This window comes from Lagenorhynchus albirostris, chromosome 8, assembly GCF_949774975.1.
Source record: "Lagenorhynchus albirostris chromosome 8, mLagAlb1.1, whole genome shotgun sequence".
Taxonomy (NCBI): domain Eukaryota; kingdom Metazoa; phylum Chordata; class Mammalia; order Artiodactyla; family Delphinidae; genus Lagenorhynchus; species Lagenorhynchus albirostris.
Window position 1 is genome coordinate 73,528,277 of NC_083102.1, and position 21,291 is coordinate 73,549,567.

The window sequence follows — 21,291 nt, forward strand, 5'->3', positions numbered from 1 at the left end:
TGGCTCTTGTGAATAATGGTGCTATGAACATTGTTGAGCGAGTATCTGTGTCGTCCCTGCTTTCAATTCTTATGGATACGTACCTAAGATTAAAATTGCTGGATCATATGGTAATTCTATGTTGAACTGTTTGAGGAATTTCCAAACTGTTTTCCATAGTGGTTGAACTATTTTGTCTTCCCACCAGTAATGCAGGATTCCAATGTTAGCACATCCGCATCAACACTTATTATTTTTTATTATTTTGGATAATAGCCATATTAGTGACCATGAAGTAATACTTCATTGTGGTTTGATTTGCATTCCATAATGATTAGTGATGTTGGTCATCTTTTCATGTATTTATTAGGCATCTTTATGCCTTTGGAGAAATGTCTATTCAAGTCTTTTGCTCATTTTTGAATTGGATTCCTTTGTTGTTGGGTTGTAGGAGTTCTTATATTCTGGACATTAACCCCTGATCAGATGTATGACTTGAAAATACTTTCTTCTATTCCATGGGTTGTTTTTCAGACCCATGGTAGTGTCCTTTGATGCACAAAAGTTTTTAATTTTGATGAAGTCAAATTTATCTTTTGTTGCCTATGCTTTCAGTGTCATATCCAAGAAATGATTGCTAAATCCAATGTCATGAAGATTTTCTCCAGTATTTTCTCCTAAGAGTTTTATACTTTTAGCTCTTACATTTAGGTCTTTGATAAATATTGAGTTAATTTTTGTATATCTTGTAAGGATCCAACTTTGTTGCTCATAACTAACATATAGAAGTGCAACTGATTTTTGCATCCTGCAACTTTGCTGAATTACCTCTGATAGTGGTTTTGTTTTGGTTTTGGTTTTGCTTTTGGTGCAGAATCTTTAGAGTTTTCTAAGTATAAAATCATGTCATGTATTAACAGAGATAATTTTACTTATTCCTTTTCAGTTTGGATGCCTTTTATTTCTTTTTCTCACCTAATTGCTCTAACTAGTGTTTCCCCAGCTAGTATTGAATAGAAGTGGTGGAAGTGGAACATCCTTGCCTTGTTCCTGATCATAGGGGGGAAATCTTTTAGTCTTTCATCACGGAGTATGCTGTTACCTGTGGGTTCTTCATAGATGGCCTTTATCATGTTAAGGAAGTTTCCTTCCATTTCTAGTTTATTGAGTGTTTTCATCATTTAAGGGTGTTGAATTTTTTTTTTTTTTTACATCAGTTGAGATGATCATGTGGTCTTTTCCGTCATTCTATTAATGTGGTCTACTGACATTGATTTTTGTTTGCCATCCTTGCATTCTGGGAATAAACCCACTTGGTCATGGTGTGTGATCCTTTTAGTATGCTGCTGGATTCTGTTTGCGACTTTTTGTTGAGAGTGTTGGTATCGCTATTTATAAGGAATACCAGTCTGTAGTTTTCTTGTAATGTCTTTATTTGGCTTTGGTGTCAGGGCAATATTTACCTGACAGGATGAGTTAGGAAGTGTTATATCTTCAATTTTTTTTGCAAGGGTTTGAGAAGGATTGGTATTAATTCTTCTTTAAATGTTTGGTGGTATTCATCAGTAAGCTGTCTGGTCCTAGGCTTTTTTGTTATTGTTGAAGTGTTTTTGATTACTGATTAAATTTCCTTACTAGTTATAGGCTTATTCAGTTTTTCCTTCACGATTCAGTCTTGGTAGGTTGTGTGTTTCTGTTTGTTCATTTCATTTGTGTTATAGAGTTTGGTGTACACTTGTTCATAGCGTATTTTTATAATCTTTTTTATTTCTGAATTACCCAGCATTCATTTTAGTAATTTGAGTTTCTTTTTTCATTAGTCAATCTAGCTAAATGTCAATTTCATTTTCTTTTTCAAAGAGCAAACTTTTGGTTTTGTTGATTTTCTCTATTTTTCTGTTGTTTACTTCCTTTATCTCTATTCCAATCTTGATTTTTTTTCTTCCTTCTGCTAGCTTTGGGATTAGTTTGCTGTTTTTCAACTCCTATAAGGTGTAAAATTAGGTTATTCATTTGAGATCCTTTTTTAATGTATGTCTTTACAGTGATAAACTTTCAATCTTAACACTGCTTCTGATGCATTCCCTAAGTTTGAGTATGTTGGATTTTTTCCCCATTTGTCTCAATGTATTCTTAATTTCCTAGATGATTTCTTCCTTGACTCATTGGTTGTGGGAGGTAAGATTTTATACTTTACTTGAACTGATGATAGATGGCAACATTAGACACTGATGTATATATAATGTAATAAAGTAATATCTAGAGCAATATAAAGAGACAGACTTAAAACACTATAGGTATATCAAATATAATGCTAAAAAATTTCAAATAGAGTTGCAGAAAAACAAGAAAAAACAGAACAAATGGACAGCAAATAAAATGGCAGACTTAAACCCTAACATGGTAATAATTACATTAAATGTAAATGGTATAAGTACACCAATACAAAGACAGAGATTAGCAGAGTGGATTAAAAAAGTGACCAAATTATATGTTTTCTTTCAGAAACTCACTTCAAATATAGTCATATATGCAGATTAAAAGTAAACAGAAAAAGACATATCATGCAAACATTAATCAAAGGATAGCAGTAAAGAAAGCAGTAATAGCTATATAAATATCAGGTAAAGTATACTTCATAGCAGGAAAAAAAAAAAAAGAATACCAGGAAGGGACATTATGTAATGATAAAATAAAAGGGTAAATCTACCAAGAAGATATAGCAATCCTAGATGTGTATGCATCAAACAACAGAGCAGCAAAATATGTGATTCAAAAACTGGTAGAACTGAGAAAGAAAATAGACAAATCCACAATTCTAGTTGGAGACTTCAATGCTTCCTTCTCAGTGATTGAAAGAACAACCAGATGAAATATCAGCAAGGATCTAAAAGAACTCAATACCATCAGCCAAGAGGATCTAATTGACATTTATAAAACACTCCATGCCACAACAGCAGAATTCACATATTTTCAAGTGCTTGTGAAACATGTACCATGATATGCCATATCCTGGACCATAAGACAAACCTCAACAAATTTAAAAGATATGACATCCTACATAGTACGTTCGTTGATGACAGTGGAATCAAACTAGAAATCAATAACGGAAACCTAACAGGAAAATCTCTAAACACTTAAAGATCACATTTCTAAATATTCCATGAATCAAAGAAGTAGTCTCAAGAGAAATAAAGTGTAGAGAACTGAATGAAAAGGAAATACAGTATATCAAAATTTGTGGCAACAGCTAAAGCAGTTCTGAGGGATATTTATAGCACTAAATGCATACATTAAAAAAGAAGAAAATCTCAAATCAATAATCTGTTTCCACCCTAAGAACCTAGAAAAAATAGGAGAGCAAATAGATACAAATCAATCAGAAAGAAGGAAATAATCAGAAGAAAGAAAGAGCAGAAATCAATGAAATTGAAAAGAAAGAATAGAGAAAAGTCAGTGAAAGTAAGAGTTCTTTGAAAAGACAAAGCTCTAGCAAGACTACAAAGAAACAAAGACAAATTACCAATATCAGGAGTAAAAAATAGCTACAATTACATCATCAACAGATATCAAAAAAATGGGGAATACCAAAAAACAAAAGAATAACATCTACACACATAAGTTTGATAACTTAGATGAAATGAACCAATTCCTAAAAAAATTAGAGCTACCACAACTCACTCAATATGAAATAAATATTTTAAATTGACATATAATTGACATGTAACATTGTATTAGTTTTAGTGTGCAACAGGTCCCCGGTCCACGGCTTCTTAGGAGACGAGGCGCACAGCAGGAGGTGAGTGTCAGACGAGCGAGCAGTGCTTCGTCTGCCACTCCCCATGTCTCACATTAACACCTGAAACATCCCCCACCCCGGCCGGTCTGTGGAAAGATGGTCTTCCACGAAACTGGTCCCTAGTGCCAAAAAGGTTGGGGGCCACTGGTGTACAACATAATAATATGATACATGTATATGTTGTGAAATGATTGTCACAGTAAGTTTACTTAACATCTGTTGTCACACATAAATTTTTTCTTGTGAGGGTGAGATAATTTGAATAACACTATAACTATTAAAGAAATTGGATTTGTGATTAAAGACTCCCCTGAAGAAAATGTTCATGCTGAGGTTGTTCCTAGGAGAATTTTACCAAATATTTAAGAATTACAGGCGCACCTCAATTTTTTTTTTTTTTAAATCAAAGGTCCATGGCAACCCTGTGTTGAGCATCATTTTTCCAATAGCATTTGCTCACTTCGTGTCTCTCACATTTTGGTAGTTCTCACAATATTTCAAACTTTGTTATTACTGTATTTATTATGGTCATCTGTGATAGATCTGTGATCTTTGGTGTTATTACTGTGACTCAGTGAAGGCTCAGAAGATTGTTAATATTTTTTAGTAATAATTTAGTAATTTTTCAATTAAGGTATATACATTTTTTAGACATAATGCTATTGCACACTTAGTGTAATAGCACTATTACACTTAGTGTAATTACACTATAGTGTAAACATAACTCTTATACACACTGGGAAACAAAAATAATTCATGTGACTTGCTTTATTGTGGTAACCACTTCATTTCAGTGGTCTGGAACTAAACTTCAATGTCACCAAGTTATACCTGTGACACCAGTTCTACACAGTGTCTTCCAGAAATACAAGTGAAGGTAACACTTTCCCATTTGTTTTACAAAGCTAGTAGGTTTTACTCTGCTGCCAAAACCAGCTAAGACAGTGCAAAGAAGTGAAAAGTGCAAGCTCTTATCCCTCATAAACATAGGTACAAAATCCTTAAATTATTAGCAAATAGAATTCCACAGTATACAAAAAGAATTCTACACCATGTCCCTAGGGGGTTTGTTCTAGGGATGCAAGGCTGGTTCAATATTTGAAAATCAGTGTAATCCCAATATTAACAGGTGAAAGAAGAGAAATATCATAATTGTGTTAATCGATGCATTAAAATTTTTTTACTGGAGTATAGTTGATTTACAATGTGTTTCAGGTGTACAGCAAAATGAATCAGTTATACATATTTATATCCATTCTTTTTCAGATTCTTTTCCCATATAGGTTATTACGGAATATTGAGTAGAGTCCCCTGTGCTATACAGTGGGTTCCTATTAGTTATCTGTTTTACACAGAGTAGCATGTATATGTCAATCCTAATCTCCTAATTTATCACTTCCCTCCACGTTTCACCTTTGGTAACCACAAGTTTGATTTCAAAATCTGTGAGTCTGTTTCTGATCTGTAAATAAGTTCATTTGTATCTTTTTTTTTTTTTTTTTGGGCCACACTGCATAGTATGCAAGATCTTTGTTCCCTGACCAGGGATCAAACCTGTGCCCCCTGCAGTGGAAGCACAGAGTCCTAACCACTGGACTGCCAGGGAATTCCCCATCTGTATCATTTTTTTAAAATTAAATTTCATATATAAATGATACCATATGATATTTGTCTTTCCTCTGTCTGACTTAGTGTGATGGTATCCACATCCATCCGTGTTGCTGCAAATGGCGTTATTTCATTCTTTTTTTATGGCTGAGTAATATTCCATTGTATATATGTACCACATCTTTATCCATTCCTCTGTCAGTGGACGTTTAGGTTGCTTCCATGTCTTGGCCATTGTAAATAGTGCTGCAGTGAACATTGGGGTGCATGTGTCTTTTTGAATTGTGGTTTTCTCTGGATATATTCCCCGGAGTTGGGATTGCTGGATCATATGGTAGTTCAATTTTTAGTTTTGTAAGGAACCTCCCTACTGTTCTCCATAATGGTTGTACCAATTTACATTCCCACCAATAGTGTAGGAGTGTTTTCCCTTTTCTCCACACCCTTTCCAGCATTTATTGTTTGTAGATTTTTTGATGATGGCCATTCTGACCTGTGTGAGGTGATACATCATTGCAGTTTTGATTTGCATTTCTCTAATAATTAGTGACATTGAACATCTTTTCATGTGCTTTTTTGGCCATCTGCGTGTTTTCTTTGGAGAAATGCCTGTTTAGATCTTCTGCCCATTTTTTAATTGGGTGGTTTGGGGTTTTTGGGTACTGAGGTGTATGAGCTGTTTGTATATTTTGGAGATTAATCCCTTGTCGGTAGCTTGCAAATGTTTCCTCCTGTTCTGTGGGTTGTCTTTTTGTTTTGTTTATGGTTTCGTTTGCTGTGCAAAAGCTTTTAAGTTTAGTTAGGTCCCATTGGTTTATTTTTGTTTTTATTTTCATTACTCTAGGAGGTAGATCCAGAAAGATACTGCTGTGATTTATGTCACAGAGTGTTCTGCCTGTGTTTTACTCTAAGAGTTTTACGTTTCCAGCCTTACATTTAGGTCTTTAATCCATTTTGAGTTTAGTTTTGTATATGGTGTTAGGGAGTGTTCTAATTTCATTCTTTTACATGTAGCTGTCCAGTTTTTCTAGCACCACTTATTGAAGAGACTGTCTTTTCTCCATTGTATATTCTTGCCTCCTTTGTGATAGTTTAGTAGTTTAAAAACTTCGATGCATTAAATTTTTGGCTAAATTCAACATCCATTCATGATAAAAACTCTTAGAAATAGGAATAGAGGGGGCCTTCCTCAAATTGATAAAGAGTATCTACCAAAAGCCTAAAGGATATTTTACATAATGGAAAGGACCTGCCTAAGTCCCAAACACATAGCATATTATTCGGCTGCCTACTCAGCATCTCCACTTAGATACTTAATAGATGTCACCAACATGCAAAACTGAACCCCTGGTTTACCTCTCCCCATACCTATTCTTCCTTGTCTTCTCCAACTCATTAAATAGTCCATATAATGTACTACTTATTACAAAACCTTGGAGTCATCCATGATCTTGCTCTTTTCTTATGATAAACATCAGATAAACCCTGAAAATATACCCGGATCTCATCTTTGACCCGGGTTATTGCATTTGCTCCTAAACCTCTTGTTCAGCCCCTGTCTTGGCTCCATCAGGGTCTGTTCTTCACACAGCTGCTTGATTGCCTTTTAGGAGCTAAATCAGACCATGGCATTTCTCTAGCTAAAACTTCAAAATTTCCCACGTCACTAATAAGGGCAATTTTGGAGTTTTTACAATATAGAAAAAATGGTTTTCAGTAATACCAGCATATTGTTTATTCTTCAGTAAGTATTGAGAAACAGCTCTGTGCTGGGAACCTCATTAAATATTGGCACTGTCACTGTGAAAAGAGACATGGCTACTATACTCATAGTTTAAAATCCACGGGGAGAATCCAGGTTGGCACTTACACAGTGTGCTTAGTGCTAGGGTATGAAATGTACAGACTACTATGGGATCATTTGTGAAGGGCCCCTTTCGAGAGGAGGTGAAAGGGAAACTGAGACAATACTTGAAAGATAAATGGAACTGAAAAAAAAATAGAAATGAAACAGGTGATGAGTAGGTGAAAAGAAAGTGATGAGCAGAAAATTGTATTACACACAGAGAATGAGTATGATAAGGCAGGTGTGGCTAGATCCTGGTGTATGAAAGGGGGAGAGGTACTGGAATAGTTGGGAGCAGTAAGTAGGGCCCAGATCACAGAGGGCTTGTAGGTGAGGTTAAGACTTTTAGACTTTACCCTAAGAAATTAGGATTCTGAATTGAGATAATGGTGAACTTTGAGTACGAGAGTGACATAAGATTTCTATTTTAGAAAGCTTATTTAGATTGCAGTTAGAATGATGGGAGAGATGAGATTAAAGGCAAAGAGAGTTGTTAGAAAATGGTTAACAGAAATCCAGCTAAATGGTAATGGTGATCTGGAGGGTGATGCCTGGACTAATGAAGAATAGGTAGTTAGGAGAAAAGATTGACAGCAGTTGACCGAGAGAGGAAGAAGTGAAAGAGATTGCCAAAGTTTCTGTTAGGGTTTACAGAATGAGGAGTGGCTTTATAGAGAGGATGATGAGTTCTGATGTGTATAAAACAAATTTCAATTATCTGTGGGACTTCCTAGGGGAGAAGTTCTATCAGCAGTTCTGAATTCAGGTTGAGTGACAAAGAAGAGTTTAGGAGAGATATCAATTATGGAAATGAACGTTTGTTTCCTCCCTGAGATCTTATTTGCTGATTTCCTCCCTGAGATCTTATTTGCTGATTTGTTTCCTCCCTGATCTTATTTGCTGATAACCTTTGAGGATCTTAAGTGGTATGTTCTTTGTTGCCATACTGAGAAGAAGAGTAAGTTAGGCTTGTTTACAACTTGTTGGGCATTTGTGTTTACTTTTAAAAGTCAGCGAGCCTTGAATGAAGAGACTGTTTGGCCCTACTTCATAAGTGGAGACTTCCTCTTGATGCTAAATATGACATGGTTGTATATGACACATAGTGCTCTAGAACTTTGCCATTACACTGTTATAGTGTGTGTTCAATTCAGCATAAGGTGTATTCCTTCATACAAACATCCAGAATCATGCTTGGAGTGTGGACTTTGGAGCCAGGTCACCTGGCTTTAAGTTCTGGCCCTGCCATTAAGTAGGGGTAAGATTGTGGGCATTAAACTTCTTTGAGTTTACTTTGTTGCCTACAAAATGTAAGAATATTACCTACATCATGTGGTTAGAATTGAGTTAATAATGTAAAGCATTTAGAATAGAATTGAATAAATGTTAGCTGTCATTATTATTATTAATAAGAGGAGGCTCAGTTTATGGTGGTAACAAAGGACTTCTTTATGTTAAGTGTGTGGTGTGCACTCCTGGGGCGGTTTGACTGGGAAGCCCAAAGTGTTTCTGAATTTCTGAGACTTCACTGAAGACTGAATTGTAATGCTGTGCAGATGATGGTTATTCTTTCACTGTTTCATTCTTTGTAATTATGGGAGTGGGTGTTTATGTATTAGGAGAAAACTGGAGGTTGTTAACTGCATATTAATAAGAAACTGGGAAAGCAGGAAGAGTATTATGTTTTGTCTGTATCACTAATGATGCTTTCTTACAGACAGACCTGTGGATTTTAGTTCTCACTTGAAGAAATAGTGTTTCCTGGCAGGGTTTCTGCTCCATGAAAAACAAAATAAAAAACTTCCTGTTTAAACTTATAGGTGGACTAAAGTTATAATAAGATGGGTTATTTTTTTTTTCCTTTTTCTTTTCTGAAAACCTTTGCTTTTTCATTTATAATCAAAATAGTATGGAGAAGGATAGAGTGATAGGCCAAAGTACTAATGTTGGGGTCTGAGCCAGTGAAAAGGATTGTGGAAATGTGAGCTGGAAGTGCTAAATGTTCAGTGCGCCTATAAGGCTGCCACTTGAATAATAAGTCAGATACAGCTCTTTCTTTGTCTCTCCTGGAATCCTGCTGTGAAAAATAAATTCATTCACAGAGAGAGAGGTGTCACACTTTTGTGGTTGATATTTTCACTGTTGGATTCTTTCCTGTAAACTAATATTTTATTTTGAATTTTATAGGAATTTGAAAGTGATTATGTTGTGTTTAAGTCCAAAACTTTGGATTTTGACAGAAGGCTCGGGACAATTCTTTGTGAAGCTTTCTTTAACTGCAATGGTCTGGAAGCTGCATTTAAGGTTAGTTCTGAAGAAGTTATCAGGAAAAAATGTTTTACTAGTGAATAAGACTATTGGATGAAAAGAGGGAATACATTCCTTTCTCATCCAGGTAAACTCTTAACTAGTTACATTCTCTTCATATGAAGCTCACTGAATTATAAGCTTTGAATAATGTACTAATGAATGATGAAGTTTACTTTGGACAGAGTCAGTTTTAGGATACTTGACTATTGATCTTTGCTTGAATTCATTGTTTCAGCTTTCATTACCTTTAGAGCAAGTTTGGTATGGCCTGTGAACTATCAATTCAAAATTAAGCTACAGTGAAAAGTGAAAACTCTCTGTTAACTCAAGAATTTCTTTTCTTTGCCATTGTTTACATAGGTTGGGTTCATCTGCCCACTTTATTAATCTGACTGAAATAAATAGCAATTTATACACTGTTTTTCAGCAGGCATAAGACACCGTTGATTATCAGACACACCAGTGTTTATCAACAAAAGAATATGCTGCCAAAAAATTATGATGCTGTTGATTATATAACATAGTCTAGTTTCAGAGGTGTTAAAACATGAAAGAGTGTTTGTCGTAGAATTGATGAAATACAGTATAGACGTATGAATAGTTGCAGAAAAGAAAAGCATCCTGAGAGTCCTCCCAAGTAGAAAGCTTGTAACGGGTAATCGGGGCACCTTGTGAAACTTGCTTGTCAAAGAAGAGAATTGCAAGTCAAGCATAAACTTAGATGACATCCCCAAAGAGGAATGAGGCTTCAGTGTCAGCAGAAACACAGCTAGAGAATCACCGACACAATTCATTGAAGATGGCAGTGCAAAACAGTATAACAGGCACAGGCTTTGTCGGAGATACTTGTTTGATTTTGATCTTAAAATTCAAATAAATGGGTCAGATGGCGGTTAAGTGGCTAGTGTCTTCTATCCCCATCAAGCATTTTAACAGAGAAGTCACGAGACTCAAATAGTTCTCTCTTAAGAGCCCTTGGATGAAACTGAGATGCTGCCAGCTGAAATATATAGCCTGTTGTTATAAAATAACACCACCTGTCATCCCATCTCTCAGAAATTACTATTGTATTTATTACTGCCCTTCCTTTTCTTTGACTAGATATGCATACATATTTCTCTTTGCAAAAAATGACATATTCTGATCCTTGTAATCTCTTTGTAACCCTTTCAGGAAGCAGTGAATCATAAAAATTTTTCTTTTGTAACAATTCAACAGTATTATTTTTAGTGGCTATGTAGTAGTCTATCGTATTCTCTGTAACTGGACCTCTTTTCATGCTTTTAGAAATAACTTCAAGAAAGAATGTAGAATGAAATTTCAGTTACAGAGGTTACAGAGGCTCCTACCGTTTCTAATTCAAACCTCTCTCCTTGCCCTTTTCACAACCATTCATATGGATTCTATTTTAGTACATGGCCAGTTATTTTTTCTAAAGAATTTTATCTCTTTTTTGTCATGTATTTTGTTTCTTTAACTTTCCACATATTTGTACCTTGTCTGCTGCAAAATATAATGTGAGATGGTGCCCTTATAAGCTCTCCAGGGGTGGGACATCATCTTAGAGTTTTTGTTATATCTAGATCACCTTCTGCCACACCTTGTATAAAGCAGGCACTTAATAACTGTGACATTAGGAGGGCTGACTGGTTGTCAGAGTCCTGAAATGACACAAGGATGAAGGTAACTGCAGCAAGAGTCGTGGCAGAAGAAAAAAATTACAGGGTTGTGTATTTAGGGGAGAAAATGATTTCTACCATAGGTACAGGATGATGGAACTCCAACCAGTTACTGTTGTGTCCCAGGGAATAAATACTTGCAGACTGTTCTCTGAAGACCACGATTCAGTACCTGCTCTTGGCAAAGACATGAGCAGGAAGGGCCCTGGAACCAAACAGTATAAAGCTGTGGCTCAGACCCTACAGGGTTGGCACTCAATAAAAATTAAAACAAAATGCTGGGGCTTCCCTGGTGGTGCAGTGGTTGAGAATCCACCTGCCAATGCAGGGGACACGGGTTTGTGCCCTGGTCCAGGAGGATCCCACATGCTGCGGAGCAGCTGGGCCCGTGAGCCATGGCCGCTGAGCCTGCGCTCTGCAACGGGAGAGGCCACAACAGTGAGAGTCCCGCGTACCACAAAAAAACAAACAAACAAACAAAACACCGAAATGCTGATGGATGGCTTTCTAAAATTTACAGTTTCTTTACATGCAGGGAGACTGAAGTAAGACAAGTGTCTAGAAAAGTCTTTAGATGAAATAATAGAAAACTAGAAAATTGTGAAGTGTATATGGTTCAAGTGGCAGCAAATTAAAAAAATCTTTGAAAAAGACAAACCTAGGAAAAATATAAATATTACATAATGAAACTGAGAAGTAGAAGAAAATCAAGGTAAACCTTACAGATCTCCAGTGGGATATTTAGGAAGGAAGCATATATTGGGAATCAATCTTGAATCTTTTGAGGTTGATATGAAGGACAATGTCTGTACTCTCCATAAAAGAACTCTTAGTTCCAATGTGACAAGGAAACCGGAAGTTCAAATGACATTTATTCTCATCCTGGAGGGTAACTTTTATGTATCTGTGATGTTGAAAAATTAAGATAATGTATACTGCATAAAAGGTTAAGACTCTGTTTACTACTACTTCCTGGCTTTACAATCTCCCCAAAGAATATTTTCTCTCTGTCTTTCCTATTTTACACTTGGACTTAAGTCCCACTAAGCGTATCAGGTGGTCAAAATGAGATGTGGCTGGGAAGCTTCTGGTATTGTTCCAGTTGCGGTTGATATGATAAGGGCTTGAAAGAGAATGTTGTGAAATAAATATGTTTCCCTACTATAGTTGGAGTACACTTCTTTGTGAAATCTATGAGGCAATGTTTACTTCAGAATGTTAACATCAAGTCCAAAGTTAACAAAACAGTTGTTGTAAGAAGAAAGTTAATACTTTGCATTTTGCTAGGTAGCAGCTAACTAAGTAGATTTTAAATATTTAGTAGTTTCTACAGTAATTTTTTTTGGAGTATAGTTGATTTGTTTCAGGTGGTCAGCAAAGTGATTCAGTTATATATATGTGTGTGTGTGTGTGTATATATATATATATATATATATACACACACACACACATATATACCTATTCTTTTTCAGAGTCTTTTCCCTTATAGATTATTACAAGATACGGAGTATAGTTCCCTGTGCTATACAGTAGGTCTTTGTTATCTATTTTATATATACTAATGTGTATATGTTAATCCCAAACTCCTAATTTATCCCTCCCCAATCCCTCGACCCTTTGGTAACCATAAGTTTGTTTTCTATGTCTGTGAGTCTCTTTTTGTTTTGCAAATAAGTTCACTGGTATCATTTTTTAGATTCCACATGTAAGTGATATCATATGATTCTTGTCTTTGTCTGGCTTACTTAGTATGATGATCACTAGGTCCATCCATGTTGCTGCAAATGGCGTTATTTCATTTTTCTATGGCTGAGTAATATTTCATCGTATATATATACCATATCTTCTTTATCCATTCATCTGTCAATGGACATTTGGGTTGCTTCCATGTCTTGGCTATTGTAAATAGTGCTACTATGAACATTGGGGTGCATGTGTCTTTTTGAGTTAAAGTTTTCTGTGGATATATATGCCAGGAATGGGATTGTTGGATCACATGGTAACTATTTGTAGTTTTTTAAGGAACCTCCATACTGCTCTCCATAGTGGCTGCACCAATTTACATTCCCACCAACAGTTCTACAGTAGGTATAATTGATATTACCAGAAGAAAAGCCAGTGTGTGTTTGTCTAAACTGGCCTCTTAAGATATGGTTAGATTTACATTTCAGTTGGTATAATTTTTTCCTTGTGTTGATTTTTTTTAGTAAGTACAGTTTTTGGAAATGTTTACAAATTGTTTACAATGATGCTGTTTTTTAATAAAAACATATTTGGAGGAACACCCATTAGTTTTCTAAGAGGAAGAACAAAGCTCTTTCTTTTGCCATGTCACATCACTAGCAAGGCACAAACCTTAGTGTATGGTTTTCTGTCACCTTGATGATATTTAGTTATTTTGAGAAGCTATCTCCTTTTATTTCAGAGAAAGTATCTATATAACAGACCAAATAGCTCACATTTTCTGAAGCCCACATAGAGTAAGTAAATAACAAAATAGCAATTTTAAATGGCACCTTGGCTGATGAGTTCCTACACAAGGCAGCAGAGGCTCTGATGCCAGACTGCCCAGTGTTCATGTCAAATGCCAACTCTGCACTAGCTGTGAAAATTTGGGCAAGTTATCCCCTTCCCATAACTCACTTTCCCTATCTGGAGCATGTGGTAACAATAGCATTTTTAACACCCTTACAATATAGTGCCTGGCACCTAGCAGCATTCTATAAACATTGCTTGTACAAAAATATGTATGTCTATTACATTATTTTGTTTGCAAAGAAAGCTGTCTCACACTGATGCACAGAAGAAACCCCGTGGGGCAGAAGACAAGACAGGAGGCAAATAGAAATCCAAGGTTAGGCTCACCAGACAGCTCAGCTTTGTGGAAACAGGGGGTCAAGGTTACTTTGAGATGACTGAGCGGAGGGAGTTCTGGAACTACATACTTCTCCTTACTGGTCATGTGATTCTGTTTTAGTTCACGTGTCTGCTTTTTCTGTCCCCTTACTCACTGGCTTCCTCTGCTCGCTAGTCCAGTTGACCCTTGAACAATGCAGGGGTTAGGGGCATTGACCTCCTATGTAGTTGAAAATCACTGTTTAACTTTTGGCTCCCCCAGAACTTAACTAACAGTAGCCTACTGTTGACCGGAAGCCTTACCAATAATGAGCGTTCGATTAATACATATTTTGTATATGTATTATATAATGTATTCTTATGATAAAGTCAGCTAGAGAAAAGAAAATGTTATTAAGAAAATCATAAGGAAGAGAAAACATCTTTACAAGACTGTATCGATACCATGAGTTTGTCATCTGTTTACAAGATGAATCATCAGTACCTACATCAATATTGCCTTGCACAATACAAAACGCTGTAGATCTTATATGTATTACTAACACTAGACATAAAGAAATGAAAAGATAATTTCATTTCATTTCATTTTTCATTCATGAAAAATTCATATTTATTTACAGCTATAATGATTCATTGATAAAAAGAAGCAGCAATATGATTGCTTTATGGTAGCCTTGTGTAATCAATAGGATTGTTTCACGGGAGCCTACCCTATACACTAATGAATGAATCATTATAAAACTTTTATGGCATAGAGTGTTATAGTCATACTCCACTATAATATTGGAAACATTATTTTTAAAAAAACACCTGTGATGATAGGCTGATATTCAGTTTCTCCAATTATGAGAGAAAGGCATACTGTATGGTAGTGTAATTTTTTAAAAGCAAAGTTATAAAACAGTAAGAAAACTAACACATTATTAATTTGATTTTAAATAACACCTTATATCTATGTAGGGATAGACTAGTATCTACATATATTTCATGCACTCATGACATACCTTTTCTTAAATTTTTTGATATTTCTTGGCAGTGTGGTTTGTCTTGTCTGAGAACAATTTTCAAATTGTCGCAATTCTCCAAAAAATTTACCAGTGTATTTATTGAGAAAGTTTTGTGTAAAAGTGGACCCACGCATTTCAAGCTCGTTTTGTCAAGGTTCAACTGTAGGTTCTTTTCACTCATAAATTTTACTGGCATAGGTTCAGCCTGCCATGCCCTCATTCTTTTTCTGAGAAAGACTCCAATTATCTCAAGGCGTTGGTTTCAACCAGTACTTTGACACTGAAGGAACTGTCAGCCCGTGGAGTGCTTGTCCTTGGAACAGGTCGCCACTGCTGCCCCAGCTGCTGTGTTGAGGGTAGCTGGGTCCTGTGGTACAAAACATGGGCGGCCATGGGCAGGACGGTCACTGTGACTGATGCTTCCGGTGTAACTATTTTTTTAAAATTTATTTTATAAAATAAAAGTATAGTTGAAGTATAGTTGATTTATTGGGTTGGCCAAAAAGTTCGTTTGGATTTTTCCATAAGATGTTACTTGGCAAACAGAAATTCTAAGTCTAGAGGACATACAGCAGATTACACTTAGCAAATATGAAGATGATTTCTTTTTTTTTTTTTTTAACAGTTGGGAATTTTATAGCTTTCCTCTTTCTCCTCAAATTGTATGTTTTTTAAAAAAATTTATTGAAGTGCAATTGATTTACAGTGTTGTGTTAATTTCTGCTGTACAGCAAAGTGATTCAGTTATACATTCTTTTTCATATTCTTTTCCATTATGGTTTATCACAGGATAACAGTATAATTATTAACGTGTAACCTAGAGGTCCTTGATATGGCTTTCCTTATTCTAAAGAGTATATGTGTAGGAGGGAAGAGCAAATAAGAAGTACGCAATCTTGCTTCTGTTCTTAAATCTGCAAAGCATCTTCTACAACGTTTCCTGGTGTCCAACAGGAAGTAGGGGTGTCGGCTGTGATCAGGGATTTCTAACAGACAGTGGTTTGCTTCTGACTCCTCATTTTCTGCTGAGGAAGGGAAACTGCTTTACATTTAGAATTTGCTTTATTGGATGCATAGAAATTTTAGTGAGATGCTAAAGTGTTTTCAGTCTGAAGACATTGCAGGATACTTGCAGGGATCTAGATTTTTGCTTTGTATCTAGTCACGTAGGAAGTTTAATGGAGGAAATATTGAATCGAGTATTTGTATTAAAAACCTTTCTTTCACTTTGATTTTTATAGCTTTTGACTGTATTTGGGAATTTCCTTGAGAAACCAGTTGTCATGGAAATTTTCAGCCCACTTTACAGCACACTTGTGCACATGTTCAGTGCAGAGTTGGATATGTGTAAGCAATTGTATAATGAACACGTGCAACAGGTGAGTGGGAGGGGATAAAGTCTGACAGACCCACAGTATCATATTGTGGGTCAGGGTGTCAAGTAGAGCTCCACTGAATGATAACTGAAGAGTAGATACAGACCCTAAAATTGTTATGCTTTTATGTAATTGATTTCCTTATGGATATGAAGAACCTGCTTTAGGACAGTAACTCTTCTACTAATCAGGTTACTTTGCATGTATGTTCTTTATATTTGTACTGTAAATGTTCCAAAATTAACAATTGCCTACAAGGTTGGAGTGTGCCCTGATTAAATGTTCCCTTTCATCCTCTTCATCACAATATCAATTTGCAGATTGAACAAGGAAATGTAGTCCTTAACAAGAATATGCCATTTACCTCAGGAAATATCAAATGGGCTAAAGAGGTCATGGACCGACTTCAAATGTTTTGGTCAAACTTTGCATCTCTCCGTGATCTGTGAGTAGTTAGGCTTCTTTCGTGGTAACATTATCCCTTCGACACAGGCAATTTTTATATAGGGTAGTGAGCTGTTCATTTTAGCACTTAAAGAGTCACTGCCTTACTTAACTCTTGTCATTGCTTGGGCTCATTGAGAGGGATTTATCCCCATGGTTTGGGAGTATGTTTAGGACTTAGAACTTCATATATTTCCATGTTTTTAGGTCTTTTTTCACTTCTCCATTTCACCCACAATATGTTGATAGCTTTTTGTTACTGTTTTTCCTTTCTCCAATAGCTAGCACTCCTGTTATTTTGCAGACTTCTGTATCTTTTTCTTTTCTTTGTAGGAATTGATAACTTGTTGCTGTTTGCATTTAGTAAAATGTTTGGAGTTCCATTTATTTCATATCTTTTAAGGCACAGACTATGCAGAAGCATTATTTGACCTTTATTGATTTTCTTCCTGATTTTTATAGTGTACTTTCTTATTTCTATCATATATTACTATAAAGTAGCTAAGCTGAGATCTATCTAATGTATAGAAAAGTAAAAATAAAAAACATATTCCTACAGATTCTTGGAAAGTCCTGATCATGCCTGGATTTATCAGAAGTATACTGAAATGACAGCTTTGCTAGACCAGTTTGAAAATCGTATCTATAATGAATGGAAAAGTAATGTGGATGAAATCTGTGAATTCAATTTGAATCAACCCTTGGTTAAATTCAGTGCCGTAAGTGGTCTTCTCAATGTCAACTTTGACCCAAAGGTAAGGGTTTGGGTCAACTTTGACCCAAAGGTATTTTTAAAATGTTTCATAGATGCCCTTTTTATTATAAGAATATTCCTCATACCTCCATTCATTTGTATTTTATTTTGGGAAAATGTCAGTGCTACGAGGATTATAACTAAAAACAACTTCTAATAGGTCTTTGTTTTAGGGATTTGCTTATCAAATTCTATATTAATTATTCTTTCTTGTTTTGTCTTGTAATTATTTATTTGCCACTCCCACTTTACTGGATAATGAGTTACTTGAGAGTAGGGTCCATTGGATTTCATCTTTGTGTTTTGTGTGTCTAACATAGTGTCTGGCACTTGGTAACATTTAATAAATATTAACTCAATTGAACAGAATCGTTAGTCTTTGATCAGATGTTTTCTGGCTTAGGTTTTCTTGCCCTGTCTCATGGCAGTCCAACTGTATGCCTAGGAGGTGAAAGTTAGCCTCACTGAGTTTAATAGTCACAGTCTGTACTCAGATTCTGTTCTCTTTCCCCGAAATATTTCAAAGAATTGCATCACTTATTTTTTCTTATTAACCTCAGCTCAGGTATATAAATATGTGACCTGGAGGACTGAGGGTTTGCTTTACCTTCTGATTTCATAAAACCAATTTATAGAAACTGAATTCCTGAGATATTTTAGGGATAATCCCTACAATTTTACCTGAAGGGATTATAAACATACCAAATATATTGTACTAGTGAACCTATGGAGTGACAGCCTAAGGAAGTCAACTGGTTTACCTTCTAAAGCATGTGGTCTTTTCCACAGAAACTGTGATTTAGGGCTACAGTCAGTTTTGCTACAACACGACATATGCATTCCTAAAATTCACTGCACTATGAAAGACTGCACAATAAAAAGTACATTGCTGATGGGGAAAATGAGGGTTAGGGTACAGTACTCAAAAACTTTGTCAGTGATAACGTTTAAAAAAATAAATAACTCAGACAGAAAGACAAATATTGTATGATATCACTTATATGTGGAATCTAAACAATACAACAAACTAGTGAATATAACAGAAGAAGCAGACTCACAGATATAGAAAACAGACTAGTGGTTACTCCTGGGGGGAGGGAAGGGGTGGGGCAACATAGGGGTAGGTGATTAAGAGGAACAAACTATTAGGTATAAAATAAGCTACAAGGATATATTATTGTACATCACGGGGAATATAGTAAATGTTTTATAATAACTATAAATGGAGTATAACCTTTAAAAATTGTGAATCACTATATTGTACACATATAACTTACATAATATACAGCAACTATACTCCAATTAAAAAATAACAATAAAAACAGAAAAACAAAAAAAGGAACTTAGGAAGAACAGTAGCATAGTTTTATACATTTTAAATGGTCAAGTAATACATAAATGCTCCAATGAATATAGTACTTTCCCTTGACAAAGACCTGAAGTTTGCTCATGGAAGTGCGTTATGACTTGTGCATTACTGTGAGGTGGTGGAAGGAAGGTCATTTGAAACCAGACAGAAAGTTGGGCCACCAGAAGTTGGATGGGCTGGCTCATCACACACCTATGAGTGGAGGTACCTGGTGGATGTTTGTGGTGTGTGCATGTGAGCATTTTGCATATTCCTAAGCCTTTTTGTTCAGCTGGTTGCAGTTTTTAGCATTTACCTAGCTGTTTATTGCTGATGAAACTACAGTTAAGCAAAGACAAAACTTGTGGCATGTTCACAATCCTCCCTCATGTATAATCATGTTGTGTTTTCAAAACAAGCATTATTATAGAGCTAGCGGTGTTTGGAAAAGACCGAGGTCGGCTTATGGCCACGCATTTCAGATCTTGGCGTGTATATGTTGCTCTTTTTTTGCTTGAATTCTTTCTCTGACAGTGGGCCATAGCCAATGATTTCTACCTTTATTATTTATACTTCTGTATCATATGGAATGTATGATTGTTGCTTTTAAAAAACATAAGAAACAAAAACTCCTTTGCCTTGACAGTTTGAAAATATTGTAATCGTTGGATGAAATTTTAAGCGTTTGATTTTAAAAATAGAATGATATTCTTGGGCATCCCTGGTGGCGCAGTGGTTGAGAGTCCGCCTGCCGATGCAGGGGACGTGGGTTTGTGCCCCCCTTCTGCGAAGATCCCACATGCCGTGGAGCAGCTGGGCCCGTGAGCCATGGCCGCTGAGCCTGTGCGTCCAGAGCCTGTGTTCTGCAACGGGAGAGGCCACAACAGTGAGAGGCCCGCGTACTGCAAAAAAAAAAAAAAAAAAAAAAAAAAAAAAAAGAATGATATTCTTAAATCATGCTAAATAATCCTTGCTTTTCTTTTAATAGCTAGTGGCTGTATTAAGAGAAGTTAAATACCTTTTGATGTTGAAGAAATCAGACATACCGGATTCAGCCTTAGCCATCTTCAAAAAAAGAAACACTCTTTTAAAGGTCTGTGTTTTCAGATATTAGGGCGGATTTTGAATAGAAAGTTTGAATTTTAATTATTAACATGTAGACCTAAGATACTTCCATGCCTCCAAGAGAAAGTAGCTTTAACACATGTGGCCCTTTTTGTCTTGGGGTTTTCTTTTGAATCAGTCCATTGGAAATCTTGAACTTCTTGTGCAAGGATATAATAAGCTGAAACAGACTCTTCTGGAAGTTGAATACCCCCTGGTTGAGGAAGAGCTGAGGTCTGTGGATGAGGAACTGCAGGCAGCCGCCACATCACTGACATGGCAGGATGACTGCTGGGGGGACATCGAGAGGATGAAGACGGCCACCTCAGAGTTGGAGCGCAGAGTGGAGCATGTGCAGAACAACGTCAAAGTGATTCAGCAGACGATACAGGCTTGGGTGGAGTGCACGCTCCTTCCCCGGAGAGAACACAGGCGGGAGACCGCCTTGACTTGGGAGGACAAGGGTGATTTGTTTACGAAAAAATACATGCTAATCCAGGAAGATGGCTGCAAGATACACAACTTGGTTGAGGTACTTGCTTTAAAGTCTTCGAAATGTATAGCAGATCCTTTCACTTAGTTTAGAAAAGAGTAAAAATAGGTAACCTAATAATGGAGGGCCCTTTTTCTGGGCCCAAAAGAACTTTAGGTATGGTTTTGTTAAGCATTGCAAATGGAGGAATTTGTGTTACTTGTGTGTAATTTCTGTGGCCCTCGCTGTGCTCATTTCTAAGGGAAGAGATAGGAATGTGAGATCTTTTGATGAAACAGAAAGGCTAGAGATGGTGTCCTTACCTTGGTCATAGTTATCTCCTGTTTTGCTGAATGCCTCTGTGTGTCGTCCGTCTTGTTTACCTCATCTCCTGTAACCCTTTCAGGCATCTCCTGAGGGTGGCAACAGTAGTTACTCTCCTTAAAACAAGTACTTGAGTTTTTACAACAGTGATAGGCACTATTCCAGGGTTATCAGTGTAAGAGAAGACAAATAAAACAACAAGAACAAAGAACAGAAGGCAGAGAAACAAAAGCATAAAACAAAAAAGTCTCTTGCCTCTTGGATCTTACATCCTAGTTAGGGAAGATAGAAAGAGAAAATAACAAATATATAGTAGTCTCTTCAATCGGTCACATGAGCAATGGTGAAAAATAAAGCAGAGATGGTGGGATAGAGAAACAGTAGC

General features: G+C 36.2%; 1 protein-coding gene across 1 annotated transcript in view; it reads left to right on the plus strand.

Moving 5' to 3' along the window:
- Positions 1–21,291, plus strand: part of DNAH11 (dynein axonemal heavy chain 11) — a 316,107-nt gene that overhangs the window by 34,128 nt on the left and 260,688 nt on the right. The window contains 6 exon segments of the mRNA XM_060157128.1: positions 9,420–9,536; positions 16,326–16,463; positions 16,781–16,905; positions 17,464–17,659; positions 19,995–20,099; positions 20,250–20,642. Coding sequence (XP_060013111.1) covers positions 9,420–9,536; positions 16,326–16,463; positions 16,781–16,905; positions 17,464–17,659; positions 19,995–20,099; positions 20,250–20,642 — 1,074 coding nt within the window.